This window comes from Mus musculus, chromosome 11 (genome assembly GCF_000001635.26).
Source record: "Mus musculus strain C57BL/6J chromosome 11, GRCm38.p6 C57BL/6J".
Taxonomy (NCBI): domain Eukaryota; kingdom Metazoa; phylum Chordata; class Mammalia; order Rodentia; family Muridae; genus Mus; species Mus musculus.
In genome coordinates, this window is record NC_000077.6 from 94120270 (window position 1) to 94131528 (window position 11259).

General features: G+C 44.5%; 1 protein-coding gene across 22 annotated transcripts in view; it reads left to right on the forward strand.

Moving 5' to 3' along the window:
* Spag9 (sperm associated antigen 9) overlaps positions 1-5824 on the forward strand; it is a 130048-nt gene extending 124224 nt beyond the window's left edge. For 14 of the 22 annotated variants that reach the window (XM_006534210.4, XM_006534214.4, XM_006534212.4 and 11 more), the window contains one exon: positions 2453-5818. In XM_006534210.4, the coding sequence (XP_006534273.1) occupies positions 2453-2568 (116 nt within the window). In that variant the 3' untranslated portion in view covers positions 2569-5818. Of the gene's footprint in view, positions 1-2452 lie in introns of all 22 variants that reach the window. The other 8 variants (NM_001199203.2, NM_001363157.1, NM_001199204.2 and 5 more) reach the window with 1 other exon arrangement.
* Positions 5825-11259: the final 5435 nt, after the last annotated feature.

Genomic DNA, 11259 nt, shown 5'->3' on the forward strand with positions numbered 1-11259 from the left:
GCTGGGGGCTTGAGAGAAAACTCAGTGGTTAAGAGCACTGTCTGCTTTTGCAGGGGTCCTGAGTTCAACTCCCAGCAACTACATAGTGACTCACAACCATCTGTAATGGGATCTGCTGTCCTTTTCTGTCTGATGCAGGCATAGATGCAAATAGAGTGCTCATATACATAAATAAATAATTTTTTTAAAATGCAGCTGTGCGATGGTGGTATATACCTTTGATCCTAGGCAGAGACAAGCAGATCTGTATGAGTTCTAGGTTAGCCTGGTCTACAAAGTGAGTTCTAGAACAGCCAGGGCTGTTAAACAGAGAAACCTTGTCTTGAAAAACCAAAACCAACCAAACAAACAAACAAACAAAAAAAGAGCCAAACTTATTTTTTTCTTAAAGGTTTGGTTATATTTTAGTTGGAGGAACTTGACTTTTGACCTGAGCATGCTTACTCTGTATTTTGACATTAACATGAAAAAGCTTTGCATATGGGGGGTGGGAGAGGAAGATGTAGGGGAAAATGGTTTGCAGAGAAAAGTGCATATACTCTATTGCTTCTGTTCCTCTATTTTTAGTCAATGGTGTCATTTTCTTGTGCTAAACTCGAAATTCCAGTGCATCAGTAGAATATCTTTGTTTCTTAGTGTGCACATTTTTAGGATTCTGCTGAAGAATTCATCCCACTAAACAAGTTGTCAGCTAGATTGTACCAGAATAACCTTGCTCTGCCCAGCAGAGCTGACTGCTTCGAGCTTGTGGAGAGGAGCGGCAGTACCTGTCCAGTACTCATTGTCTCAGTTGGAGAATTTACCCCAGGTCACCAAGAATCAGCAGGATTTCTTGGGCTAGAGAGAAATTTTAATCCAGCAATGTGGCTGCTCTGACAAGGGATCACATCCAAAGATATCCGGCTGGAATATACACTTTCAGTCCATCTGGCTGGCTTACAGACAAGCACTTAATACACACCTTTAATCCTAACAGTGATGTCAAATTGCTGGGCAGGCAGTGATGAATCAGAGAAAGGTCTGATAGAATGATTCAGAGATAGGCTATGCCCAACTCTCAAAACAGTCAGCAAAGAGAGGCTAGAGAGAGAGAGAGAGGAGGAGAGTGTCAATTGAATTCAGTTTAGTTTGGAACAGTTCAGATGGTAGAGTTCAGGGGCAGTCTTTCCAAGCAGAATGATTCAGTCAGAAGCTGAGAGAAGCTAATTTGAGTCAGTCAGCGTGGGGAGGAGTTTGACCCAGAACAGCAGAATTGAATCAGCCAGCCAGAGTTCAGAAAGAGCGAGAAAGAATGAGTTTATTTCATAGTAAGTTTCAGAGGCTGAAACGTTCTAGGAGGCCTAGGTTAGCAGGTGGAGGCTGGAAGCGAAGCCTTCAAGGCTCGGGCTTGGAGAAGATTCGATTGTATAGAGGCGAAGCTTCCGGGCCTGGGGTAGTTAGAACAGAGAAGGACATTCTCTGGGCTCCACCCAGGCCATGTAGTCGCACAGCTTGAGTCTGCTCCTACTTGTCACTTCATCTGAGGAGACAGACGTGACATCTGCAGTGGGCCTTATTTAATATGCTCCATATTTGTGTTTTCTTAAATTGAAATAAACGAGTAGAATGTTTGTTTTGGCCAAACACATAACTGAGTATATTTGCTCTTTTCATCTCCCATTCCTGTTACCAGTGAACGTTGTGGTCCCCACAGATTCATTTGTTTGACTGCTTGGCCATAGAGAGTGGCACTACTAAGAGGTGTGGCATTGTTGGAGTAGGTGAGGCCTTGTTAGAGGAAGTGTGTCACTGTGGAGGTGGGACTTTGAGGTCTCATATGCTCAGAGTAGCCAGTGTAGAATCCGGTCTCCTCCTGGTTGCTTTCGTATCAAGATGTAGGACTCTCAGCTCCTCTAGCGTTATGTCTGCTTGTATGCACCATGCTTCCTGTCATCATGATAACGGACTAAACCTCTGAACTGTAAGCTAATCCCAACTAAATGTTTGCCTTTATAAGAATTTCCATGGTCATGATGTCTCTTCACAGCAATAAAATAAAACCCTAAGACAGACATGTTGTAATACTGTCCAGCATACTATTGTGAACTAGCTTTCGTGTGTGTGTGTGTGTGTGTGTGTGTGTGTGTGTGTGTGTGTGTGTATGGCTACCCTTGGAGGCCAAAAGAGGGAGTCAGATCGCCTGGGACTGTAGTTACAGATGGCTATGAGCTGCCTAACAGGGGTGCTGAGAATCAAACTCAGGTCCTCTGGAAGACTATCAACTGCTCTTAACCGCTGAGCCACGTCTCATCTCCCCGGCCCCCTGGTGTTCTTTCCCGTGTTCTCTGCAGTAGAAATCAAACATGCTTTGTGCCCTCCTAGGCATCACATGCATTGTGTTTCTAGGCCAACTATGAGTCCAATACACATCATCTGTATTCCACCTAACCTCAGTTTCCTTATGATCCTTTAGGTGATGAAGGTGGAGAATCTGAACTTCTGGGAGAGGATCTTCCACTGGAACCTTCAGTCACCAAAGCCGAGAGGAGTCACCTGATAGTGTGGCAAGTGATGTGTGGCAATGAATGAGTCTGTGAGAGACAGACGAGGATGAGGAAGTTGCCTCTTCTGCATGGTTTATTTTCCCTTTTTCCTTTATTTAATGCTCTTTTTGTGAAAGACATTTCACCACATAATAATGTGAGCATTTTCCCCTGTTACCTTTATATTACACAATCTGTTCTATGGTAACAATACAGAGGAGCGAGCTAGTTTACTGCACCAGTGTTAATAGGAAATTTCAGTATATCATGAACAAATCGAAGAAGGTTTACTTTCTGTAAACTGATAAATTACAGAAAGCAATCCAGATGTGGTTTGCTCTGCCACAGTCTAATGTCACTCACTTAATTGATGAGGCCATGTTTTACCTGTCACTAATAATGGAACTAATGGAAAAGACTTAATAAATGAAATTGTACCATGAAGTACAATAGAGTTTTCCCCAGTGTATTATAGAATTGACGCACTAATAACAGACGGATTATCACGATTTGTCTGAATGTCCCAAGAGCGCTAAGAGCTAACTGTAAAGTACTTTAACTTTCACTTTCAATTCTGACAAATCTTGTTTATATGGTATATAAAACTTTGTTTTCATCAGACTCGGGGGGTTTTATATTAAAGAAATTAAGGCTACACTATTTAAATAAAATTTCTTGTTCCTGTCTCATTAGAACTCTAAAGTTTACGAAGCCTGCTTCTCTGAATATTCTCATATTTTAGATGAATTTCACCCATTTTCATACTGACATTTAAGAAGTGTATTATCTGACGTTTAGGAAATAACCTGGGAAGTGTGGAGGACACTTCAATACTGGAAGGATGGTCTAAAAGGAAATTATGTTTTGAATTCCTTGTCCTAGAGAATGGTGGTAGTGGATTCAGTTTTTTCCATAGAAAAAAATGTACCCATTAGCCACATGTCCCTAGGCTGCTCTTAACCTATCACGGAGGGGACACTGTGGTGGCCGTGGATTCTGCCTCGTTTGCTGAGTGCTTAATGAGTAGGAAAGGTGATTTGTTTTATTCTGTATAAAACTACCAAACACCTAGTGCTTGCTTGGTATAACTACTCTTCAGCATTTGTTCCCTGATAAAATGCCATCTTCAAGGAAGTGCGGTGGGAAAGCAGGCAGAGTCTGCACCTGTCTCCATTCGTGGCATCCATCTGAGAAAGTGGGGTCACATCTAGCTTTAACTGGTAACCTTAGGAGGTTTCAAAAACCATGAGCTACAGGCTTGCTTTCCTCTCTCAAGCTTCCTGAAAGTAAATGATTTACCATTTCTTACCCACTGCTGCAAGCAAAGTTGAACTTAATTTTATGTGATCTCTTAAAAACATACAGGAAACAGGTCTTCGGGTCATTGGAAGGACCACCTCATAGAAAAGAAATCAAATACAGATCTCTAATTGTCCAAGTACGGGGGATTTCCCCCGGACTGTCATACAAAAATATGTGTAAAAAATATACCAGGGATTTTTTTCACATGTATATGATTAGGCTAGATCCTAAAATACATAGGACCTAGTGAGCATGGGAGGCTTTTGTATCATTAAGCACATTGGGCACACTCTAAAATTGTGGCCCTGTATGTTTTAAAAGAAAAACACCTGTTTTGATAAAGCTGTATAAAGGATAATCAATATTTTGTTTGATCTACTTATTCATTTTTTTTGGTGCAGACCACTTCTTTAGCTTGTCTGCTATGTCTTTATTTTAAATCTGAATCATTTGTGGCAAATACTTTTAAAAAGCATTATTAACATTTATTGGAAATGTTGTATAAATTCATAAGGAAACACAAAAGTTTTGGAGAGTTTTAATCCCAAGAAGTGTCCCTGTCATTGTTCAGAAGTGCTTTTCATGTTTGTGTGGTCCAGAGTAACTCAGGGAATCAGATGCTAAAGAAGAAATATTCAAATGTGTTACCCTGGTTATAATTGTTTCTTTGAAATGTAACAATGTTGACTTCACTTGCAGACTGTAGGTGCATGGTGATTTTAGCTAAAGATCTCACATTACTGTGGCCCTGTGAACTAGCTCAAGGACGAGAGAACGCAGAGGCACCCGTGCGGCTTGTTTTAAGGGCTGTGCTTATATTTGTAATTCTGCTTCTCTTCCTCTTCCCCCATAACACAAATATTCTTGTGATGTTTATTTTGGTCAAGGGGGTGATCTTTGGAAGAAATACCAGGATAAGCTGATTGCAGACAGTGACAGGGTCTAAAATGCCATTGTCACCACAGGGCCAAGAAGGCTTACGTGCCTCTAGGCAGCCTCCCATGCAAAAACTGACTTTTAAAGGAAGAAGGCAGGGCACTGAGAGTTCTCGTTTTGTTACATCCGGGTTATATGGGTTATATATGAGGCTAAACCGTATGAATTGCCAGTGGACAGCCATTACTGGTCTATAGAAATAGCAGTGCTGTATGTTTCAACCTAACACGCGATAGGAAGTGCAGGTTAAATCTCTGTGAGGCAAAAGGAAGGAGACTGCTTTCTACAACTCAGGTTTGAGAATAACTTCTCTAACTCATGTAGATCCAAATTTGTCTTTCTTACAAGTTGCAGCTTGCAGGGAGTTTAAAACATTTCAACATAGAGCGATGCGGCCCATCACTATTGAGGTGGAATGTGGTTACTGTGGGAGGAAAATCCACTCTCAGCTGGAGCATCGTTCACTGCCTGTGAAGTTGAGAAGAGACCACTAAACGTGCAGCCTTTGGAACAAAACAAAATGCCTCATATTAAAAATGTGTGTCTTGCAAATGCCATGAAAATGGATATTTATTTCCTAGGAAGTATTATGACTATTACCAAAGGACTCGACCAGACTAGGGTTCTTCTTAATTGATCATGTTGGCAAAGAGACTGATTGCATCCCACTTTATAAGATGGGAAGAGAAGGAAACAAATGTTGAAATCATAAATGCTTTTCTAACAGGGTTATGCTATTCTGTAACACTAATTGTCTTTCTCTTTAAAATGAAGTTCTATTAATAATTTTATCATATATTTCTCAATATTTGAATATGTTTTAACTGTTTGTATCCTAAATTTGTTTTCATTCTAGAAATCCAGAACTTTACTTGCCTCATAAATTGGGTTCTAGAATTGTCCCATTTGCTGTCTTTAGAGGCCACGGCTTCATTTCTATGCGTAAAAAGCTCATTTAGCAATGTAGTTATTTCAGTATTTATTTCTATTATGGAATCCCTGGGGTTCGGAATGTAACTTTGTACATGAAATATATATAAATATGTATATGAAACATGTGTGAAGTCTAGTGTGGTTTGTTTTTATCTTTCTTGGGGCTCTAGACTTGGTATTTATCAGAAAGTTCAATAATATGTTCCATAAAACATGTCATTTCTGAGAACCAAGATTATGGTTGTTTGGCACTGGTAAAAAGTGAGCAGATAGCCAGGCGTGGTAGCGCACGCCTTTTGATCCCAGCACTCGGGAGGCAGAGGCAGTCAGATTTCTGAGTTCAAGGCCAGCCTGGTCTACAAAATGAGCTCCAGGGCTATACAGAGAAATCCTGTCTTGGAATAAAAAAAAAAAAAAAAAGGTGAGCAGAGGGAAGCCAGGCGTGGTGATGCACACCTTTAATCCCAGCACTTGGGAGGCAGAGGCAGAGGCAGGCAGATTTCCGAGTTCCAGGACAGCCTGGTCTACAGAGTGAGTTCCAGGGTAGCCAGGGCTACACAGAGAAATCCTGTCTCAAACAAACAAACAAACAAACAAACAAACAAAAGTGGGGCTGACTGGAGAGATGGCTCAGCGGTTAAGAGCACTGACTGCTCTTCCAAAGGTTCTGAGTTCAAATCTCAGCAACCACATGGTGGCTCACAACCATCTGTAACAGGATCTGACTCCCTCTTCTGGAGTGGCTGAGGACAGCTACAGTGTACTTAGAATAAATAATTTTTTTTTTAAGTGAGCAGAGGGAACATTCAGACCTATCTGTGGCTCCTGAGTACGCACTTGGCACTGGTCAGGAGGGCATTTAGTTGACAGGTAGGAGTGCTGGGTAAGACCTGCCCTCAGCCTCCTGCAGTTGATCACTCAGTGATAAGAGACGCGCTGCAGGACGGCTTTCTGGCACGGGTGATGTGAGAGCATGAGTGACCACGGGGCCCATGGCAGCACAGTGTAAGTACGCGGCTTAGTGCAGTGGCATTCACTGTTGTACCAACATGGTTTGATGATGCTGAGATTTGGTACCTGTGAGTTGGCACAGTAGATGAAGGTGCTTAAGGTCTGTCCCTAGCATCCGTATGATAGAAGGAGAAAAGTGACCCCTACAAGCCATCTTCTGACCTTGGCATGTATGCATACAGATACAGACACACACACACACACACACACTCGAGGGGATAATTTTAACAATCAAAATGTAAGAACAGTGGGGTTTTCCTTTTTTTCTTTTCCCTCCTCCTCCTCTCCTCCTCTTCCTCCTTGCCTCAAACCCTAGAGATCCATTTTCTTCTCCCTCCTGAGTGCTAGGATTTAAAGTATGCACTATCATGCCGAGCAGAGGCTGCTACTACCACTTCTAAATAATGATAATCTTTGCCTGTACTTTTTGTTTTATTCTTTTAAAACAGGCTTCTTACAAGCGTTCTCGCGACCAGCCAGGAAGAACGCAACAAACCAGAATCTTCTGCGGCAAAGCTTTATTGCTTACATCTTCAGGAGCAAGAGTGCAAGAGAGCAAGAGCTCTATTGCTTACATCTTTAGGAGCCAGAGCGCAAGAGCGCAAGAGCTCTATTGCTTACATCTTTAGGAGCCAGAGAGCAAGAGAGCAAGAGCCAGAGCAAGAGCAAGAGGAGAGAATGGCGAAACCCCGTCCCTTTTTAAGGAGAATTATTCTCCGCCTAGGACGTATTACTCCCTGATTGGCTGCAGCCCATCGGCCGAGTTGTCGTCACGGGGAAGGCAGAGCACATGGGGTGGAAAACTACCCTTGGCACATGCGCAGATTATTTGTTTACCACTTAGAACACAGGATGTCAGCGCCATCTTGTAACGGCGAATGTGAGGGCGGCTCCCCACACAGGCTCTCACTTTATTGGCCTGGGCAGGTTCCTGGCCCTCCAGTGGGGTTGGGGAAGGAGGGTTTGGAATACTTAAAACAATTTCCAGTTTATCAAAAGAGACATGAGGACAGATAGTTTAGCTCTTTGATTTTTTTTTGGCCAGCCGAAAGCAGCATAATAGCTTCCGCCCACAGAGATGAAGAGTTGTGATTTGAGTTTAGGCCTTAAGGGGGACAAAATATGCCCAGACTCTGGGTACTGACGTCTCACCCATAAGATGCAGTTCTCAGTCAGGCCAGAAGAGGGAGGTGTGGCCATGATCTACCCTGGGAGCTACTGCACAACAGGGTTGTCCCTGTTTTCATCTCAGAGTTACCCCGTGTTCTTATCCTCAAGTTGGTACATTTGCTTTTGAGAATGAGAGCAGCCTAGCTGGAGTCCCAAGCATCTTGTTTCCTAGGAGACAAAGCTTTCTTCATTCTCGGCCAGTTATCCCCTACCACCACCTCAACTTCACAGTCCTTATTTTCTGATTCAAGGGCAATTGAAGATTAGGATACCATAAACCTGGTGCTACCTTAAAGGGGTAAACAATATTTCCCCTCATGAAGCCTGTATTGCTTGGCGAGACAATTTCTTATAGTTTTGATAGGAAGAGGTCATTAGCTTTGTGCCTAGTGTCGTTTTCATGGCATGTAGTTTTTCTAAGTATGTGCCCATAAATTGATAGGAGACCTGCAGAGAACCCCTGTGGAGAGCACTGCTGAGCTTATGTTACCCAGAGGCCTGGCCTTGGACACACAGGCCTGAGAGAACAGAAGGCAGCTCAGTGCTTGGTGAAACCAGATTAACTGGGCATGGAGCCGCTGCCTGTGGAGGCAGATCTGCAACTGGGCCCCGGTCAAGTGTTCATCCTGAAAATTAAACGCAGGAAGATTACATTTTACATCTAAGAGCGACTTTGATTCCTCTGCAGCCAGAGAGAAGCCTGGGAACAGTGGTGACGGTGACAGTTGTAGAAACCGTTCACGCATACCTGACACCTGTTGTTCATGACGCTTTGTAACAAGAACCAACCTCAGCACACGCGTGGCAAACAGACACAGAACTAAGGAAAATTAACATAGGCACAACAGGGAACTTGGGGAGTAGGGTCCAGAAGGTTCCGATGCCCTTGGTAGGATTTTCAAGCCTAGCATCACTCTTCCCAAGCAAGAAGGCAAAATTGTATCTTTGGAGATATCAGCAGGGCATCTCAGGCACAGACACCCCAAAGTAGAGTAACTGTTCAGAAACCAGGTTTTCCTCCTTGTCACCACAGTGATGGCCTCCAGAACCTGTGTTGCAAAAGCCCATGAGATCATTTATCACTGAACAATTAACAAGACACCCGTATCCTTCTGTGCAGGTGCCTCAGTTTCTTTTTCCTATTGCCCTTTGCCAACAAGCCTACCTTCTTATACCATTGACTCATCCCAGACAAAGATCTGTGGTTTGAGTTCCAAATTCTGAAGTGGATTTTCAGCTACTGGCTCTTCACGCTCTGGTTTGGTCTGCACCTGGGGGAGCAGGCGTGCATGCCTGCATCCGTGCGAGCACACATGCCATCCATGCTGCGGCTTTGGAGAAGCTGCCCAGAGGTCTTCACAAAGAATTAGGAGCAGCAATGTAAGGCATTCTTCACAAAGAGGTGGCTCTACTGCCTGGGAACATCTCAGGCACTTGTGTTTCCTCAGAGACCTTGGAGACAGGCAGAAACTGGGCAAGCATCAACACCTTTAGACGCCTTCTTCCTAGGTCCCTTTAACTGAGATGGTGGGATGAGAAATGAAATTTAAGGAGGGGGAATCCTTGGATAACAAGACCCCACCTCTTCCAGAGCAGGAAAGGAATGGGTGATAAAGAAGACCCACTGTGCTATGAAGAACTGGGGCTATTCTCCCTTTTCAGCACAAGGTGGCGCCATTCTGATCTTAACCTTCCAAGTGCCAGTGAGCCAGAAGCCAAGCGCAGCAACAGCAGAGATGAGCCTGTTCAGGGCTTCCCTTGCCCCGGCAGTGCTTGGCTTGCTCACTGCCCTGTTTCTCTTCCTCATCCCTTCAGTAGGGGAAGGAAAACACCTCTGCTCAGCTCTACCAAGGCAAAGCCTAGGCATCCAAGCATGGGGCTGCTACGGAGGTGAGCGGGTTTCGAGATGGGTACAAAAAACATTGGCTTAAAGGATTTTTGGAAATGTCCACATCACGATTTCTGGTCTTTGAAGTTGCAGACGAATTTCTGCTGCCGCCTGCCTCTAAAGACACTCAAGGAGATGCCATGGAGTCAGCTTAGTGAGTTGCTTCAATGGAGACTTTATCCAAGCTGATAGCAACTAGGAGTTACATAACTCAGCAGGTCACAGAGCTAACTAAGCCCATTACAGGCCATCAATCCACAGCTATTTCCTGGCTTTTATAGCTGCTGCTGGAAAGAAAGGAGGGGGTAAAGATTAGGGGGAGAGCATGTGTCTGTGTGCCTGGAATAACCCTCCAAGGTCACACTCCCCTCACCTCTCTGCACTTGTCACAGGAACCTGCTAGGCCACTGCCCTTGCCACTAAGAGACTCACAACAACCCTCCAACAACCCTGGTGCTCTGTGTGGCCAGAACTTTAGCTTGGTCTTTTTTTCTCTCTGAACCTTGGTTTTCAATTCTAAAACACAACAGTGCTGGACCAGATGGGTTGTAGGATAGCTTTCTGCCTTGAAAAAGATTCTCAACAGCCGGGGATGGAATGGGGTGGGGGAGTCCTCCATCTGTAATGGGTGTTACATGTTAGTGGATCTTCCTGAGGGTAAAGAAGATGAAGTAGACATCACCAGAAGGTTGGGGTAGGTGAGGTTTTGACTGTTGGCCCTATGGAGGGAGACGAGCTTCACCAACATTCAACATTCCCTCTCCAGGATGCTAACACAAAGAGAGCATGTGTCACACAGCTGGCTAAAGCAAGCACAGGCTGAAGGATGGGGCATCTCAACAGCAGGGATTGGCAGCCCCAAGCTCAGGGAGTTTAAGGTTCAGAGGACTCACAGTTATTCCAGATGGATGGAAATGAATGCCCCAAATAACATTGGAAGTACCCCTAGGGAGGTAACTCCCCCCTACCATCTGGTACTGAAAACTCCACCCTGGACTGACCCTGTGCAGTCCAGATCCCCCCAGCTGGCATGACCTGACAACATGGGCAGAGAAAGGGAAGAGCGAGGTAAGTTGCTTGGGACAGAGAGTTTTGTGTCAGGAAATGACAGAGAAGCTGGGGAGGGACTAGATTAGCCGGAGAGTTGGGGGTTCATGCAGAGACCCCTTTCAGGCAGAAGTCAAATTCCCAGACCTTCTTTGGAGGTCCTGACCCAGTACAGAATGACAGGAACAACCCTTGGGCAGGAAGGCCAGTCCTTCACTGTCCCTCCCCAGCTCCGGGCCGGGCCGATACAGATAAAAGACTAGAAGATGAGGGTGGCCTGCTGGCTGCAACACTGAAGCAAGCTGGTAGCCATGCCCCCGTACCTCCCTCCCACATCACTCACACACACACACACACACACACACACACACATACACACACACACACACACACACACACACACACACACACAGTGGCAACATAATGGAAAGAAAGGTAAAGATTAAGCGC